Here is an 18,127-nt window from a genome sequence, read left to right as displayed (position 1 = left end):
CAAGGGAAGGGATGGGATATGGAGTTCTGGTGGTGGGAATTGTGTGGAATTGTTCCCCTATTATCCTTTGGTCTTGTCAATATTTTATATATGTATAAAGACTTTGTTAGATTGGTATTATTCTCTAGTATTTTTTTACTATTCACATATGATTGATTTTCATAGAGTAAATACTGTTTTGTAAGATTTTAGTTATTACAGGGTAAAAGTTCACATCTCCCCAAAATAGTCGCCAGCTCACTTCAGCCACCACCAAAATGTCATCTCCCTCTCCAGGGTATCAGGCTTCAAACCCCCCACAGCCCCATCACCCCTCACACTTTGTATCCTCAACACAGATGAAACTAGCCATGGATTTATTAGTGTTTCACCCTATCATTTCTGATTTTCAAACTAAGGGTTCAGAATGGGTAGTTTTCCACCACCAACCGCACCGCTATAAACTGACCCACTCACCTGTCTTTGCATCAGAGCAATAGCCTGTCTTCACTACTCTCTCTTGACCATTGGTCACATCTCCAGACAGCAGCCTGACAGATAATTTGAAAATGAACACATGGTCCCAGAAGTGAAATCTTATAGGAAGGGCTAGACTCTCAAACATGAGGTTCCAAATTCAACCCCCAAGAGCACACCTTCCAGAATGATGCTTTCATTCTCTATTTCTTTCTCCCCCTCTCATAAATGAATCATTAAAAAAATATTTCATTTATTGTATAGAGACAGAAAGAAATGGAGAGGGGTAGGGGATAGAGAGAGGGAGAGAGAGACTATGAGAGTGAGAAATACGCTTACAACACCACTTCACAACTCCTAAAACATCCTCCTGCAGGTGGAGACTTGGGACTTGAACCTAGTTCCTGACACATTATATAGCATGTGGGCTCAGCCAGGTGTGCCACCACCTGGATTCATGAATAAATATATTTTTAAGAAAATTAAAAATGTACATCAGCTATTCTGTAACTTTGTCCAATTTCTAATTTTCTTCCTGTGTCACTTAGGTAACGGACACTTTGCCATTCAGTTTCAGATCACTGTTGGTCCTGAAGATACATTGAATAATGCTATGGTTGAGGAAATATTGGTAAATGAAAAGAGGGAATCCTGCCCCTGCCTCTCTTTTTTGTCATGCATGTAGGATACTTTGAGGAAAATAAAAATACATCTCGACCAGTAAACAATTACTTTTACCTTCAAGATGCTGAACTGTTATATTTGAAAATATGATCATGGGGTAGCAGTGGCTTTTTTTTTTTGCCAGCATAAACAGTATCACTTCTCCCCTAAATATTTTTGGCAGAGAGAAAAAAAGGAAGATGCTGAGAGATTAGAAGAGAATAGGAATTTTCTAGCTCTTCCATATGTAAATTAGTACATATGCTCACGAGAGTTTTCATTCATTTCTTCAATGACTAAACATATATTCAAAACCTATTGTCTATAAGATTTTTCCATAAAATATGTGTGAAACATCAGAAAAACAAACAAACAAAATCAATATCCATGCCTTGACAGAACTAAGAGATGCCTAGATAGCAGATGATTTCTTTTTAAATTTCTGAGTGGGTCTATAAAAGGGACAGATAAGGATTCTATTGAAAAATGATAAAAGGAGTCGGGCGGTAGCGCAGTGGGTTAAGCACAGGTGGCATGAAACACAAGGACCAGCATAAGGATCCCAGTTTGAGCCCCCGGCTCCCCACCTGCAGGGGAGTCGCTTCACAGGTGGTGAAGCAGGTCTGCAGGTGTCTATCTTTCTCTCCCCCTCTCTGTCTTCCCCTCCTCTCTCCATTTCTCTCTGTCCTATCCAACAACAATGACATCAATAACAACAACAATAATAGCTACAACAATAAAACAACAAGGGTAACAAAAAGGAATAACTAACTAAGTAAATAAATAAATAAAGATTTTTTTTAAAAGAAAGAAAAATGATAGAGAGATCTCCCTTCACATAGGTAGGCAAACAGCACCCAATCCAAAGGAAGATGGATTCTTTCTCTCTCTTTATCTGTGACACACATCTTTCCCTTCTCAGACAACAGAGCAAGATTTGACTCTTGAGAATACTACCATGAGGAGGGATTCAGAATCTTAAGCTTTCTACTTTGAATATATGAAACTTCTGGAAAGGTTTGGTGAGATCATATTGTTACTTAGGTCATGAAGAAATATAAACTTCCCACTCAATTTAGGTCAAAATATTGGAGTTTAGTTTTCCATGCTGAGTCCATTAACTAAACTGTAAATACTTCCTAATCAATCTTTATTGAAATTTCCTTTCTAGGAATGTATTAGTTTGTGACAACAATAAAAATTGGTAGGTAGCCTTACCTCCAAAGAAGTACTTCTCTCCAGTTCTCACTTGAAGGGGACTATTTGTTCGAACTGCTGACGCCTCATCCCCATCAATAGTGAGGATAGCAAAATTTTCCTTGGCCAGGAAACGAACTTCATGCCACTGTCCATCATTCAACCCAGAACCTGTTAAGTACAAAATCCACATTCACTATTCTTTGTATTATGCTTAACTGTGACTTCATTTTTAATATCAACAGTCAGAACCTCAAAAGTAAGAAATCACATTGCTACCATGATGCCAACCTGACTTCCCTGGGCACATCAACCTGGGAAAGAAAGTAACAGCCTGGTAATATGGATCGACCTCCCCACACCCATATCCAATGGAGAAGCAAATTACTTAAGCCATATTTTCCACCTTCTGCACCCCATAATGATACTGGGTCTATGTTCCCAAAGGGATTAAGAATAGGAAAGCTTCCAATTGGAGGGATGGGATATGAAACTCTGGTGGAGAGAATTGTGTAGAATTATACCCCTCTTATCCTAAGGTCTTGTTGATCATTATTACATCAATGAAAAATAAAAAGGAAATACCAATTTTTAGAATGTGAGGCTGGGTGGTGGCACACCTGTTTGAGGGCACATGTTACAATGTTCAAATTGCCTGTCCCCACCTGCAGTGGAAATGCTTTACGAGTGGTGAGGCAGTGTTGCAAGTGTCTCCCTTCCTCTCTCCCTCTCAGACTCCCCATTCCTCTCAATTTCTGGATGTCTCTATCCAATAAATAAATAAAAGTTAATACATTTAAAAAAATTCTAGAACAAATTTAAAGCTTAAGAGATAAATGTGTGAGTAGATACAGTTCTACTTGCTAATTGAGAAGCAAGAAATCTAATACCAGGATTGTCTGATGACTGTAAGTGGCATGTTTCCATTATAAAGTAAGCTATATTTCAACAACTAAAAAACAGAAAAATAAAGCAACAACTTCCACCCTCAACACTCAAACTTCACAGTTGCCTGCTATCATGATCTTTAAAAGCTAAAATCCTATGGAATTCTTTACTAGAAATGCAGTAACATAGAGAATTTGTTGACTTGATGTTTGTGAAAAATTAATCAGAAGATGAGGGAGAGCAACCACTGAACCCAGGTACCTCCAGATAGCTTTAAAGAAACACCTAGACACAGAGAAGTCTATGAGATTTGGAGTCAGGTGGTAGTGCAGCGGGTTAAGTGCACATGGTGCTAAATGCAAAGACAGGCGTAAGGATCCTGGTTCGAGTGGAGCTTATAGCTCCCCACCTGCGGGGGAGGGGGATGTCACTTCACAGGCAGTGAAGCAGGTCTACAGGTGTCTATCTTACTCTCCCCTTCTCTGTCTTCCCCTCCTCTCCCTATTTCTCTCTGTCCTATCCAACAATAATGACATCAATAACAACAACAATAATAACTACAACAAAGGCGGCAAAAGGGAAAAGGAAGAAAGAAAGAGAGAGAGAGAGAAAGAAGGAAAGTCAGTCTATGGGATCAACCAACGCTACGATGCAAAGAAGACATTTTGTTTCAGTCTTCTCCAGATAAGTTACTTGAGATACACTTAACCCTCCAAAATAAAGAGAAATCTTATAAATAAGTGTATTACAAATGAAATGAGAGTAAATATTGGGAAATTTTATTTACTGAAATATATGTAATTATTGAGAGGGTTAATGTTTTACAGTGTCGTCATTATCACAGGCATATAATTTCATCATGTATCAAGTCCTCACAGTTCTCTCCCAATCCTTCCTAGCTCCCCCTTCTCCCCAGGGTCCCTTGCTTTCATGTGATGTTGGATAGTATGCCAGATCCCCCTGGCTTCTGCTTAACCATATGCCTATATAGGGATAGGTTTAATCCCATTCAAAGCTTTGGTCTATTTACATAAATCACTTTTACATAAAGCACTCCCTCCAGGGCATTGATGGTTCAGTGATAGGATTCTCGCCTGCTCCGCCCCCTCCTTGTCACACTCTGATTTTCACCAGTCACTTTTCTCTCCACCCTCTCTATATCACATCCTGTTTCCACCCTACTTGGAGAGTATAAAAACAGCTGCTCTTCTGATTAAAGACACTTGGAAATTGCTTTCCGGCTCCGAGAGTTCCAGAGTGTATCTCCTGCGAAGTTAGTGCGGCACGAGTTCCTGATCCCTCTCCCACGTAGCAGCCTAGTTCGGCTCCAGTTGAGTTCTCTCCAACCCAGAGAGCACTAGCTTGGGAAGAAGTACCCTCAGGCTATCCGGGCAATGTGACACACCATGGCCCAGTTCATTTTCCACTTTGTATTCTCCTTCCCTGTCCCTAATTACTAGGTTCCACTTATAAGTGTCATCATTCAGTATTTGTCCTTCACTTGTTGGCTTATTTCACTCTACATGATATCTTCTAGTTCCATCCAGGATGAGGCAAATGAGATGACTTTATTTTCAACAGCACAGTTTTATTCCATTCCATATGTATGTCACAGCAATTTAGTCACTCATCCACCATTGAACATGTGGCTTAATTCCAAGTTTTGGTGATTACAAATAGTGCTGCTATGAACCTAGGTATACACAGGTCTCTTCTGATAGATATTTTGTTTCCTTTGGATATACCAAAGTACTTTTTGTTTGTAGTTGACTCTCCATAGAAATGGCGAATAGAAGACCTTCTCTTTGTTGAATTTGTTGAAGTCAGGAAATAGAGAGAACCTAGACACTTTGCTGCACCGAGTTTGCACAGGTGGGACATAGGGGTGAAGACGCAAGGATACTGCATATGTGGGAACTTAGAGACTTGAGCACAAAATGATGCCTATTATGGGAGGATCCCCAGGGAGGTATCCACACCCGGTGACTTCAGTAAGCCAATGGGAAGCTGGCCCAGGTGTGACCTATATAGGGTTTAAGAGGAGGGCCTTCTCATGAAGAGGCTTTTTGGGGAATCTTTCTAGACCCTCAGGGACATTAACCCCCAGCTTTCTCTTCACTCTAACTTCACTTCTATATTATGACCTCATAACACAGTAAAAGACTGGAATCTGCACACTGATCAAGAATGTTATCTTGCATTTTTTTCAAGATACCCCAATTAATCTCTCCCCTCCCCCAACATCTTCACATTTTTCATTAAAATACAAAATGGGCTTTACATGAACTAGCCCCCAAGGACCCAGTAGTTTGATTTTGGTTTTCATGGTTGCCTTCCAATGTGATGAACCCTGCTTTAAAATGTAGTTGTGGGACATGGCCCTCAGAGACACCAGCAAGTGTTTAATTCCAAAATGTAAATCCTAAATAATAATGAGACAATAAGTGAAAGTCACATGTGAGTTACCCTCATTTGATGGAGTTTTATATCCTAAACTGTAGAACAGAAAGTCTTACTAAATATTCCTAGGAAAATTCACTTTTTCACTGAAAAATTAATTTATTAATAGAACATCATCAGCTTAATTATTCCTGGCAAGAAGGTCTATTATTCCTAATCAGACTAAAATTGAAAGGTTACTTGATTTTTTTTTCAACAAACTTAATTACTGGAGAAATTGGACTTTGGATAAAAGCAGGCTTGTTGATAACAGCCTCTGAAGCTTTTAAACTCAAACTGTGATTTCTATTCATTTTAATTCCAATTATTATTTTGAAATTTTAATGTGAATGATCAAGAGGCATGCCTCAGTAATCTATGATGGAAGAGAGTCCCCAGACATAATAAAGTTCATTCTTGGGCAAAGCAGGAACATTCCAATTGCTCAAAGGAAAATCTGCTTCTTTAACACTTCCTTTACCCGCATGTAATAATAATAATAATAATAATAATAATAATAATAATAATAATAATAATAATAACTTGTATGTTCTCTCTAAGGAAGAAACTATTTTCATAATCTCACTATATGTGATAATATGTAGATACATTTTTATCAGATGCATAGGTTAGCTTTACTCACTCATATGACACAGAAAGCATTTTAAAAATCACTTCCTGGAGGGAGTCGGGTGGTAGTGCAGCGGGTTAAATGCATGTGGCGCAGAGCTCAATGACAAGTGTAAGGATCCTGGTTCAAGCCCCTGGCTCCCCACCTACAGGGAAGTCACTTCACAGGCAGTGAAGCAGGTCTGCAGGTGTCTGTCTTTCTCCCCCCCGCCCCCGTCTTCCCCTCCTCTCTCCATTTCTCTGTCCTATCCAACAACAATGACAACATCAATAACAACAATAATAACTACAACAATAAAACAAGGGCAACAAAAGGGAATAAATAAATATTTAAAAAGGGGGGCCGGGTGGTGGCTCACCTGCTTGAGAGACATGTTACAGTGGGAAAAGACCTGGGTTTGAGCCCCTGGCCCCCACCTATGGGGGAAAGCTTTGCAAGTGGTGAAGCAGGGCTGCAGGTGTCTCTCTATCTCCTCCTTCCCTCTTGATTTCTGGCTGTTTCTATCCAAAATAAAGATAATAAAAAAATCACTTCCTGGAGGAAGGGGAGATAGCGTAATGATTATGCAAACAGACTTTTATGGCTTCCAGTACTACTACTGATGATGATGATGATGATGATGATGATGATGATGATGATGATGATGATGATAAACCTACTAGGGATTGGGAAGCCAGCAGAGCACACAATCCACAAAAACCTGGGTTCAAGGCCACAGTCCCCAGTCCCCATCTGCAGTGGGGAAGTTTCAAGGTCTGTGAAGCAGGGTGCAGTTCTCTCTCTCTCTTTCTCCCCCCCCCTCTCTTCCTCTGTCTCTCTCTTCCCATTTCACCTTCCCATCTTGATTTCTCTCTGTCTCAATCCAATAAATAAATAAATAAATAAATTCATTTCTGAAAGCCTCATTACCTTAACAGTAAACCATGCCCACCACCCCAGAGCTAGGGTGGGACAGCATAATGGTTCTACAAAAGACATTCATGCCTGAAACTCTAAGGTCCCATGTTCAATCCCCAACACTGCTCAGTGCTGGTCTTTCTTTCTCCACAGTATCTGTCTCATTTAAACAAATAAAAATTAAATGTTAAAAAAAGCACTTACCCCCAACAAATAAATAAGAGAACTAAACCTAATCAAGTTGAAGCATCCCCTAACTAATAGATGCTAGAAGTGAGAACTGGAATTGAGAGATCTCTTGTTTTACAAAGTCAATTTCAGCACATAACAACAAGACAATACAACAAACTAAAACAAATTAACACAAGCAACATATGTTTGTGACTTCTGTGCATCTGTGATCAGATGTTTCTTGTTCTAACACAGGCACACCTCTCTCTCTCTTTCTCTTACTATCTTACACACACACACACACACACACACACACACACACACACACACACACACACACACACACACACTTCCGAGTCCATTTGCTACCACACCTGGAACTTACTCAAGTTTTAGTGACAGGCTCTTCTCATACACCATTAGACTTATAAACACATAAATACGCCATCCATTGTCCTCTGTTGACCTCCTTATTTGCACCATCAGATTGCTTTGCTTTGGTACGGGAATATTCTGTTTTCCCCTTAAAAACTGTAGGTACACTATTTTTTCTTTTTACTACAAATCTGAGACGTTAATTCCACTACTGTCTTCCAAGGTACATTAAGATAAACCTGTATCTTTATTTTTTTTATTTTTATTTTTTTCTTTTTTTTTTTTAGATCTTTAAAATCCAGTTTATTAATTTGCAAACCATGTCCTAAAATCAGGTTTCATTCAAACAATGAGTGACACAGTGGGTAATTATATAAGTATTAATTTCCCATGTAAGGATTTGCATGTGAGAAAGAAAACTGGAATTATTTAAAAATATTTAGATATAGTAATTAAGGCAGAATATATTGAAAGGATGATTCTACTTCTTTTTTTTTTTTACATGCATAACATTCCCCAGATTCCCATTTAACAATACAACCCCCACTATTTCATTCATCATTTTTCATGGATCTGTATTCACCGTTTTCAGCCGATCTTGGATGGACCTTGAAAAAATCATGTTGAGTGAAATAAGTCAGAAACAGAAAGATGAATATGGGATGATCTCACTCTCAGGCCGAAGTTGAAAAACAAGATTAGAAAAGAAAACACAAGTCGAACCTGAAATGGAATTGGAGTATTACACCAAACCTGTATCTTTAAATCACATCCACACACCATGAGACTCTGAGCCAAGGTAATGGTGCTTCCTTCCCCTTTTCGTTTTATGAGTGACCGACACTCCTGGACATTCTGTCAATTGGTAGAGTGGAGATGTTAATCTAGATCTTTTGTCAAACTATAGTTTTTCCCATAATTCAAAATGTACTTATCTGATTCTTTGTGGAGAATACTCAGCACATTTAACCTCAGCCTGTGTTCATTACTTCATTTTTTTCTTTTCATTTTATTCAGCAGGACAGAGAGAAATTGAGAGAAGATGGGGAAAGAGAGAGAGGGAGAGAGGAAGATAGACACCTGCAGACCTGCTTCGCCACTTATGAAACATGTCTCCTGCAGGTGGGCAATAGGGGCTTGAATCTGTCCGGGAGTGGATCCTTGCACATAGTACCCTTGGCTCTTAACTAGGTGCTCCACCGCCAGCCTCTTGTGTTCATTACTTCAGATATTAGGGTGACCCAAACTGTTGTATGAAGCAGACTACAATACAAACATGAGACCAGGAACCAGTTAAATAGCTCACTGGGGTAGTGCAGAGCCCAAGCATTTCAAGCCAAGGCCCCAAAGCCTTGAAGGGAGCTTCATTGTTGTGGTCCCTTTCTCTCTCTCTCTCTGTCTCTCTCTGCCTCTTTATCTCCGTTTCTTTCTATCTGAGGTTAAAAAATTAAAATAAAAGAGTCATCCTGGACAGATGAAGCCCCAGTGATGACTATTTTATTGAGAATTGTTAAAAATAGAAGGAAGACTACTAAATGATCTCACTTATAAACAGGGAGGAAGAACACAGGGAAATGGGGACTGAGCAGCCAACATTCAAGTTGCATGTGCACAAATTAGAATGAGATTATGTCCAAAGGGTGGGAGTGGAAAGTGACCAAATACTGGAAAAAATAGTAATAGAAGCAGGGTGTGGAATTCCTGATGGAGCACATACATGACAGTGCTGCAAAGATCCAAGTTTAAGCGCCCAGTCCCCACCTGTGGGAGGGATGAGGGAAGCTTCATGGGTAGTGAAGCAAGGCTGCAGGTGTCTCTCTTTCAACCTACCTCCAGTTCCCTCTCACCTGGTCACTGTCTTTATCCAATAAACAAATAAACACAGATTTAAATAATCAGAGTATTCTAAAGTATATGTTATTTCTAAAGCGATGGGAAAAGAACTGACGTTTTCACACCTCAGCACAAGGATTACACAAGGTAAAGGAGCCTCTTAAGTATCTTGATGGTTACTGTATATGGGGGTTCATACTTTATGTTATTTTACTTTATTTACTTTGGCATGCCTCTGGGGTTCTTACTGGAACTTTGTGCCTTCACTACAAATCCACAGCTCCAGGCCTCCCCCAGCATTTTACTTCCTTTCCTCTTCTTTTCTTTTATTTGATATACTAGAGAAAAAATGAAAAGGGGAAAGAGAGAGAGAGAGGAGAAAGAAGGAGGAGGAGGAAGAAAACAAAGAGGGAGAGAAGGTGGAGGGGTAGGAGGAAGAGTAGGAGAAGAAGGAAAAGGAGGGGAAGGGAAGGATGAGGAGGAGGAGTAGTAAGAGAGGATGGGGAGGCAAAGAGGAGGAGGAAGAGAAAGATGAGGAGAAGAAGGAAAGGTGGGGAGGAGGAGGAAAGGTATAGAGGGGAAGGAGATAGAGGAGGAGGTGAAGGAAGAGGAGCAGGAGGAGGTAGGGAGGAAACGAAGGAGCTGGGGAAGAAGGAGGAAGGGAGGGAGAGAAGGAGGGGAAAGTGGAGTAGAAGGAGGGGAAGCAGCAGTGGCAGCAGCAGTGCAGCACTACTCCACACTTGTCAAGTTCCCCTTGCAGGTGAGGAACCTGGGTCCTTGCACTGGCTGACGTGTGTGCTCAGCTGGGTGTAACACCACCACTGTAAGGATATACATCCCTGTAAGCTCTGTGCTATGACCCCCACCCTCTTGAGAGACTGAAATGGGACTTGACCCTGGGGTATCTGACTTATGGCCCTGCAGACAAGCAGGATAGCATAAAGCACAACGGCAGAGAATCTGAAGTCAAACTTTTCAGTTCACCTCTTCAGCCTCAGGCCCCTTCACTTCTGCCATGGAGGAAGAGCAGTAGCTACCTCAAGGACTGGTTGAAAGGACTGAGGGAACAAAATCAGTTGGAACAGAACAAGGAACAGAATTAACATTCAGTCAGTATTTGAATATTTGCTGAAGTCTCTTACTCAAGGGAACCCAGCTTTCTTTGGTTGTTGAAAAAGGCATGATGCTTTGTTCCCTTCATTTATTTATTTATTGGATAGAGACAGCCAGATATTGAAAGAAAGGGGAGAGATAGATAGATAGATAGATAGATAGGTAGGTAGATAGATAGATGATAGATAAGTAGGTAAACATGCAGCCCTGTTACGCTGTGAAGCTTTCCCCCTGTAGGTAGGACTGTGGGCTCGAACCCAGGTCCTTGCACATTGTGACATGTGCACTCTACCAGGTGCACTGCCACCTTCCCTCTTTTTTTTCTACATAAAAAACACTTTCTGGGGAGTCTTCTGGGGAGTCGGGCAGTAGTGGCAGTAGGTTAAGCACACATGGCACAGAGTGCAAGGACCCCTGTGAGGATCCCATTTCAAGTCCCAGGCTCCCCACCTGCAGGGAAGACGCTTTACAGGCAGTGAAGCAAGTCTGCAGGTGTCTGTCTTTCTCTGTCCCTCTCTGTCTTCCCCTCCCCTCTCCATTTCTCTCTGTCCTATCCAACAATGATAACATCAATAACAGCAACAATAATAATAACTACAACAACAATAAAATCAACAAGGGCAACAAAAGGGAAAGTAAATCAATAAATATTTTTTAAAAAATTTAAAATGCTTTCTGACTTCTCCTTCCAATATCAGCTTGAGCTAATGCACAATCTCTTAACAATGATGAAATGATTAAAATGTGTTTCTATTTACAAATAAATTCCTCCTCCCCTACAGAAATCAAATCGAGAAGTATTAGTGGTACGGAATCTGGACATTAGAAAAGGTCTTTAGACCTATCTTTTGTTACTGTTAGAATTTTTTCTTTGTTTGTTTCCAGGGTTTATTGCTGGGGCTCAGTGCCTGCACTATGAATCCACTGCTCCTGGAGGCCATTTTTCCCATTTTGTTGCCCTTGTTGCACTTGTTGTAGTTATTATTGTTATTGTTGTCATTGCTGCTTTTGTTGGATAGGACAGAGAGAAATGGAGAGAGGAGGGGAAGACAGAGAGGAGGAGAGAGAGATAGACACCTACAGACCTGCTTCACCACTTGTGAAGCGACCCCCTGCAGGTGGAGAACCGGGGGCTTGAAGGAGGATCCTTACTTTGGTCCTTGCACTTGGCACCACGTGCGCTTAATCCACTGTGCTACTGCCCACCCTCCACCCTCTGTTTTTTTTTCCTACTGCATCACCACCCAGTGTTGCTTATGGTGCCTCCCAGGATTGACCTTGGCACCTCAGTACCTCAAGCGTGAACTCCTTTTTGCATAACCATGGTGATATATACCCAGGCAGATCAATTATTTTAAAGATAATTCTGAGGCCAATAGTAGGGTATATGTTTTGCATGCCTGAGGCTCCAAGTTTAATTCCCAGCACCATATATGCCAGAGGTGAACCATAATCTTCATTAAAAAAAAATCAATAGCTTACTAAATCACAAAGAATAGAAATAGGTGGATTTCAGCTCTATAATAAAGTCAGTCCTATTCCATCACAGGAGTTTAGAGATACCTTTTCACTTCCCTTAAATGTGTGTGTGTGTTTTTTAACTCTTATTCAATATTTGTGGCTCTGAATACCTGTAAAATATTTCACAATCTTAAATACAAATTCAAGCAAAGACTTCCCATGGAAACTACTTTTGAGGAGGCTGATAAATCTAGAGAACACATATTTCAAAGCATTTTTGTTTAATATACATATGCAATGATTTTGATGTAGTTTACAATTAAGGATTATTTCATGTTACTTTGAAATATATACTTGTAACTATTCATTAATGTATCACCATGAAAAATTTTCAGTAGTACATTACAAGTTGAAAATTATATTTTTACAAAAAGCTTTAATATAAAATCAACATTTTTTCCCCAGGGCACTGATCAGTTCTGGCTTATGGTGGTGGGGGGCATTGAACCTGGGACTTCGTCGGAGCCTCACACAAGACAGTCTTAGGCTATCTGCCCCCATCCTAAAAATCAGCATCTCTTAAGTCACATTTCAGCTTCTTTTTTTTTTTCTTAAAATGACTACACTTATTTATAATATTTTCTCTAACACTCTCTAACTTAGAATAGTTAGAAAAATCCATTTTCTATGCAAATGTAAAATGTTAAGGAAGCCTATTCTATCTAGTCTGTTTTGCTAATGGCATTATTTGTAAAATAAGACTTTTGGGGTGGCTGCTTTGAACAAGGAGAGACAGATGCTCCTCTTATTAGAACCAAAGAGACAAGAATGACTTAATGAATATTGAAAAAAGAAAGCATTTAAAATGTAGTAGCAACCCAAGATGTGGCATCTGTTTCAAACTGTTTGGAATAAAATTACAGTGACTTGAGTTTTTCTCTTGCTTAGTATTCACTCTTGACATAGAAAATGTTGTGAGAGTATGAATCCATCTTTCAGTAGTTATAGTGCTCTCTGATGTGCTAATGCTATAACTCCAAAGTTATCAGTTTATACAACAAAAGCAAATAATGAAAGGATTGATGCATCTAGGGATAGCATATGCACTAGCTACTTTATCTATGTAAGTTCTACATCTTAAGGAAAATAGTCCAGTCTCGACTTGTTTCCTTCCACATGTCACCTCAAATTGCCTTAGAATCCTGATCAAGTGCAGGGCTGGGGAGGTAGGTTAGCACATTAAAAGGGCAGAACCGGCATTCCTGCTGGGCTATGTTTGAGCCCCTGGCATCATATATGCCTGAGCATGTAGGGCTCTGGTCTCTCACAAAAAAACAAAATCATTAAAAAAGAAAAAAAAAAGGATAAGAAGAGAAAAAGAGAAAGAAGATAAATGATAGAATATGAAGCTAAGTGCTAGGGCAAACACAACATAACTTTGCTTTCTTTCTTTCTTCCTTTCTTTCTTTCTTTCTTTTTTCTTTCCTTTTCCATTTACATAGAAGCAGTAAGTGAAGGAAAAACTTAGTACTGAAGTTTCCTTCAATGTAGTAGGGCCCAACCTTTAACCATTGATTTAAACTGGAACAACAACAACAATAACAAAACAGTTCAGGGCATTTCTGTATGGGTATAGCCAGGAAGTAGCTTTAAAACAGGTTTATTCTGAATCACTTGAATGAAACCTTTCAGTCACTCACACATGCAGTGGAGGCAACACATTACATGCCATTCTTTAAGGTGGTGAGATTAGACATTGCATGTACTGTCGACTGTAAACCATCATGGAAAACATTAGTCCCCCAATAAAGTTTTTTTTTAAAGGAAGAAATTACCACTTTCCTCTTTGCTCCACTACTATGTAGGATTTTAGGAATGGGGCGAATTATTTCTCTTTGAGAATGGGGTGACTGCCCAGAAGACTGTCAGAAAGAAAGGGGCTAGGTTTATGGAGTTTATTATTTTAACTATGTGTCAGGGCCACCCGGGGAGCTTTTAAGGTTTTTTTTTTTTTCCCCCACTGGAATACCATTGAGAGTGTTATAATCCAAGGATTTGAGGTCCCCACCTGTAGGGGGAAAGCTTTGCAAGTGCTTGAAGCAGGGCTGCAGATGTCTCTCCGTTTCTCTCCCTCTCTGTCCCCACCCCCATTTGTCTCTTTCTCCATCCAATAATAATAAATAAAGATTAAAAAAAGAAATTAAAAAACTGGGAAATGGCACAGTAGGTAAACACATACATAATGATGCAAAAGAACCCAGGACCTAATACTGCAGACCCAGGCTCAAATTCCAGGGGTTTCAATCTTCCTCCCCTGAAGCTTCATGAGCACAGGTGTCATTTCTCCTTCTCACTGCCTCTTTCCTTCTCTCTGTGTCTTACCCTCTGATCAGAACAATGAGTTTGTCAGCAAATAGGCTGCTGGGAAAGGTAGTGTCAGAGATAATCCTGGCAATAAAAAATAAATATCAGGGAAGAAAGTAGCTCCCAAAATATGGGAAAGATATATAAATATTGTGGACTGTAAACTCATCAATTTGACCTGAAGCCCATATTCAGCTTAGGAGTCTATGTGACCTCTGCATCCCTGTAGATCTGAGCTCATATTCTGTGGTCATGAGTAGAAATGTCCCAAGCTGCCCCAATATGAGGATCCATCTTCCTCAGGTACCATGACATCATCTCCCCAGACAATAACTTGGGTCCATCTGCATATCAGAGGTCAGGCTCAGGAAAAACAGTAATATAGTCATGGGCCCTTTGTAATATAACTAAAATAGGCCTACTAGCTATCTTCAAAACGGAGATCTCAAATCTTCATCTGCACTATTCCAGCCTTTACATTCATAATTAGTGAACAATTTGTTCATCTTTATATGTTAACTCTTCTTTCAGCCACCAGGTTCCAGATACTACCATGATGTCAACATGACTTCTCTGGGCAGGGGACCCCACCATGTGTCTTGGAGCCCAGCTTCCCCAGAGCCCTGCCCCACTAGAGAAAGAAAGAGACAGGCTGGGGGTGTGGATCCACCTGCCAACACTCATGTTCTGCTGGGAAGCAATTACAGAAGCCAGATCTTCCACCTTCTGCATCCCACAATGACCCTGGGTCTGTACTCCCAGAGGGATAGAGAATAGGCTATCAGGGAAGGGGATGGGATATGGAGTTCTGGTGGTAGGAACTGTGTGGGGTTGTACCCCTCTTATCCTATGGTTTTGTCAGTGTTTCCTTTTTTATAAATAACAATTTAAAATTAAATAAGTAAAGAAATAAATAAAAGATTGAGGCTTGGCAAATTATTCTCTTATATATTACACTGCTTTGCTTGAGAGTTCAACATTTTATCCACTGCACTACCTCTGGGACCACAGTTTACTGCTTTGCTGTGTGAACTTTGGTGTTGTGGTTTCTGTGCTTCTCTCTCTGCGTCTCTCTTTATACGCCAACAAGTCAGCCAAGAGCAATGAAATCTGACAGATGACCCATGACTGAATGAATAAATGGCCCAAATAGATGGTGGTATATACTATACAGTCAGAGTTTAAATCCTTTGCAGAAACAGAAATAAGAGATTCCAAAAGTTGTAACAGAGAAAATAAAAATCTTAAACAGTCACTATAACCAGACTTCTCATTTGATCGTAAGAATTTTATGGCTCTTAGTAACCATGAGAAAGATGAAGTTTCTGTCAACTATAAACCATTAATCCCATAATAAAGAAGTGAAAAAAAAAAAAAAGAAAAAGAAAAAGATGAAGTTAGATTCACATTATAAGGTCCTGTGTTAAATGTTAAGGACCCAAAGTAACTCAATGGAGAAAGATCTCTGGGGCCAGGTGGCAGTGCATCTGGTTGAGCGTACAAGTTACAATGTTTAAGGACCCGGGTTCAAGCCCCTGGCCACTACCTACATGGGGAAAGCTTCACGAGTGGTGAAGCAGGGCTTAAGTTGTCTCTCTGTCTCTCTCCCCTTCTATCTCTCTTTCCCTCTGGGTTCTTCTCAGTCTCTAGACAATAAATAAAATAATAAAAACAATTTTAAAAAAGAAAAATTTGTTCATTTCTTTATTTCTTTCCTTTTTTTTTTTTCAAGACAGGAGTGCTAAAATTGTGCCTAACTAGACAAGGAAATATATACAATTGTCCGTCTTAAAAATCAAACAAAAAAATAACCATACATGAGTTTTAGACTCAAGCACAGAGAGCGACCTACGAAAGTCTGTAGAAACATAGGATATTCAGGTCTACAGTGACTTCCTAGAGAGTATAAAAGCACTGGACAAATTAGATTTCACCGAAATTAGAAAAAAAACAAAAAACAGTATTGTGTTTGGTTAAGAAAATCCACAGCTTTGCATGTCCTGATGCATGATGGGAAATGACCCAAGTTGGGGGTGAGTGTGTTTTGCAGACACCTGTCATGAGGAGATGAGGAATTGTACCCATGTGCCAACAACTGTACTGTAAACCATTAACCCCTGGATCAAATTATTAGAAAGAAAAGAAAAACACATAGAAAATGAAGGGGGGAGAGATACAAGTCAAGAGAATACACAGAGGAAAATGTGGTAACATTGTATCTAAAAATGAAGAAATACTAGCATTTACTGGAATCAATTACACATCAAATATTCAAGAGACAAAAGAAAAAGTGAGCAAAAATAATATCATAAATAAAGTTAGGTTAGTTTCTCAATAACACAAAGTTGTTGAGCTAAATCTACAACAGCCTATGTTAAATCCACTTCAGTGATTGGAAAACTAAGAGCCAGAATCTGGCTCAGTTGGAACTGTTACATGTTGCTGATGATAGTGTAAAATTGTACAGCCCCCTTGACACAGTACTTTTTCCATAAATTTTAATATATATTAATCCTTTGACCTAACAGTTCCCCACCTAGATAACTCCCAACCAATATAAAATTATATGGCTCAAAAATTACTTTTTCTCACTGCAAAACACCTTCCACCGTCTGCAACCCACAATGACCCTGGGTCCATACTCCCAGAAGGATAGAAAATGGGAAAGCTATCAGGGGAGGGGATGGGATATGGAGATTGGGTGGTGGGAATTGTGTGGAGTTGTAACCCTTCTACCCTATGGTTTTGTTAATTTATCCTTTCTTAAATAAAAAATAAATTTAAAAAATTACTTGTTTGGGATTTCTTTTTTAAGGTGGAAAGAGGGAGAGAGAGAGAGGGAGAGGGAGAGAGAGAGAGAGAGAGAGAGAGAGAGACCACAACACTTAAGGTTTCTTCAATGTGGTGGGGACTGGGCTCAAACCATGGTCACACAGCTGTCTAAAGAACACACTCTCTAATTAAGCTATTTCTCTGGATCAATTTGGGAAAAGTTTTAGCGGTTTCATTCATTCATAATAGACCTGAATGGGAAACCATTGTATATTCAGCCAGTGTAGACATGGAAACAGAAAGCATTTGCAAAGCAATGAAGAATGAAGGAGTGTTATAAAGAACAGCATGGGGAACATTTGTAACACATTTTTGCATGAAAGGGCATAGACAAAAATAAACATGCTGCATGAATCATTTTCTATGAATTTCTACAACAGGCAAAACAAATCTACAGAGACAGGAAGCAGTACAGTGGTTGCCTGTGGAGGGAGGGAGAGGAGAGGATTCACAGAGTGGACACAAGGATGCCTGCTGAGGTCTGGCAAATGCTTTGTGCTTGGGCTGGACTGTTGGCTAAACAAGTGTATTCCTCACAAGTTATTGAGCTGTCCTTTTAAGATCTGTGCATTTCTCATATAAATGACCTTCATTATTCTGGATTCAATAGTTGCATTTGTTTGTTTGTGTTTTTACCTACCTGCTATAAATCAAGATTCAGAGTATGTTCAGTGCCATTCACAGATGTGTACATACACAGATGAGTAAAAACTTTGAGTCATCCAACAGCAACTCTCTGCCTTTTTTGCTTCAGCTTTTGTGTTGCAAACAACTGCCATTTCAATATCTATCCAATGCCCTGCTTTT

At 39.7% G+C, this 18,127-nt stretch overlaps 1 protein-coding gene across 1 annotated transcript in view; it reads right to left on the bottom strand.

Annotated features, from left to right (window-relative positions):
• Positions 1–18,127, bottom strand: part of CNTNAP2 (contactin associated protein 2) — a 2,382,269-nt gene that overhangs the window by 1,030,413 nt on the left and 1,333,729 nt on the right. The window contains exon 9 of the mRNA XM_060195676.1: positions 2,338–2,487. Coding sequence (XP_060051659.1) covers positions 2,338–2,487 — 150 coding nt within the window. The remainder of the gene's footprint in view (positions 1–2,337; positions 2,488–18,127) is intronic.

The sequence above is a fragment of the Erinaceus europaeus genome, chromosome 8 (assembly GCF_950295315.1).
Source record: "Erinaceus europaeus chromosome 8, mEriEur2.1, whole genome shotgun sequence".
In the NCBI taxonomy this organism is placed as follows: domain Eukaryota; kingdom Metazoa; phylum Chordata; class Mammalia; order Eulipotyphla; family Erinaceidae; genus Erinaceus; species Erinaceus europaeus.
The sequence above is the reverse complement of the archived record's forward strand: the minus strand, read 5'-3'. Positions and strand labels throughout refer to the sequence as shown.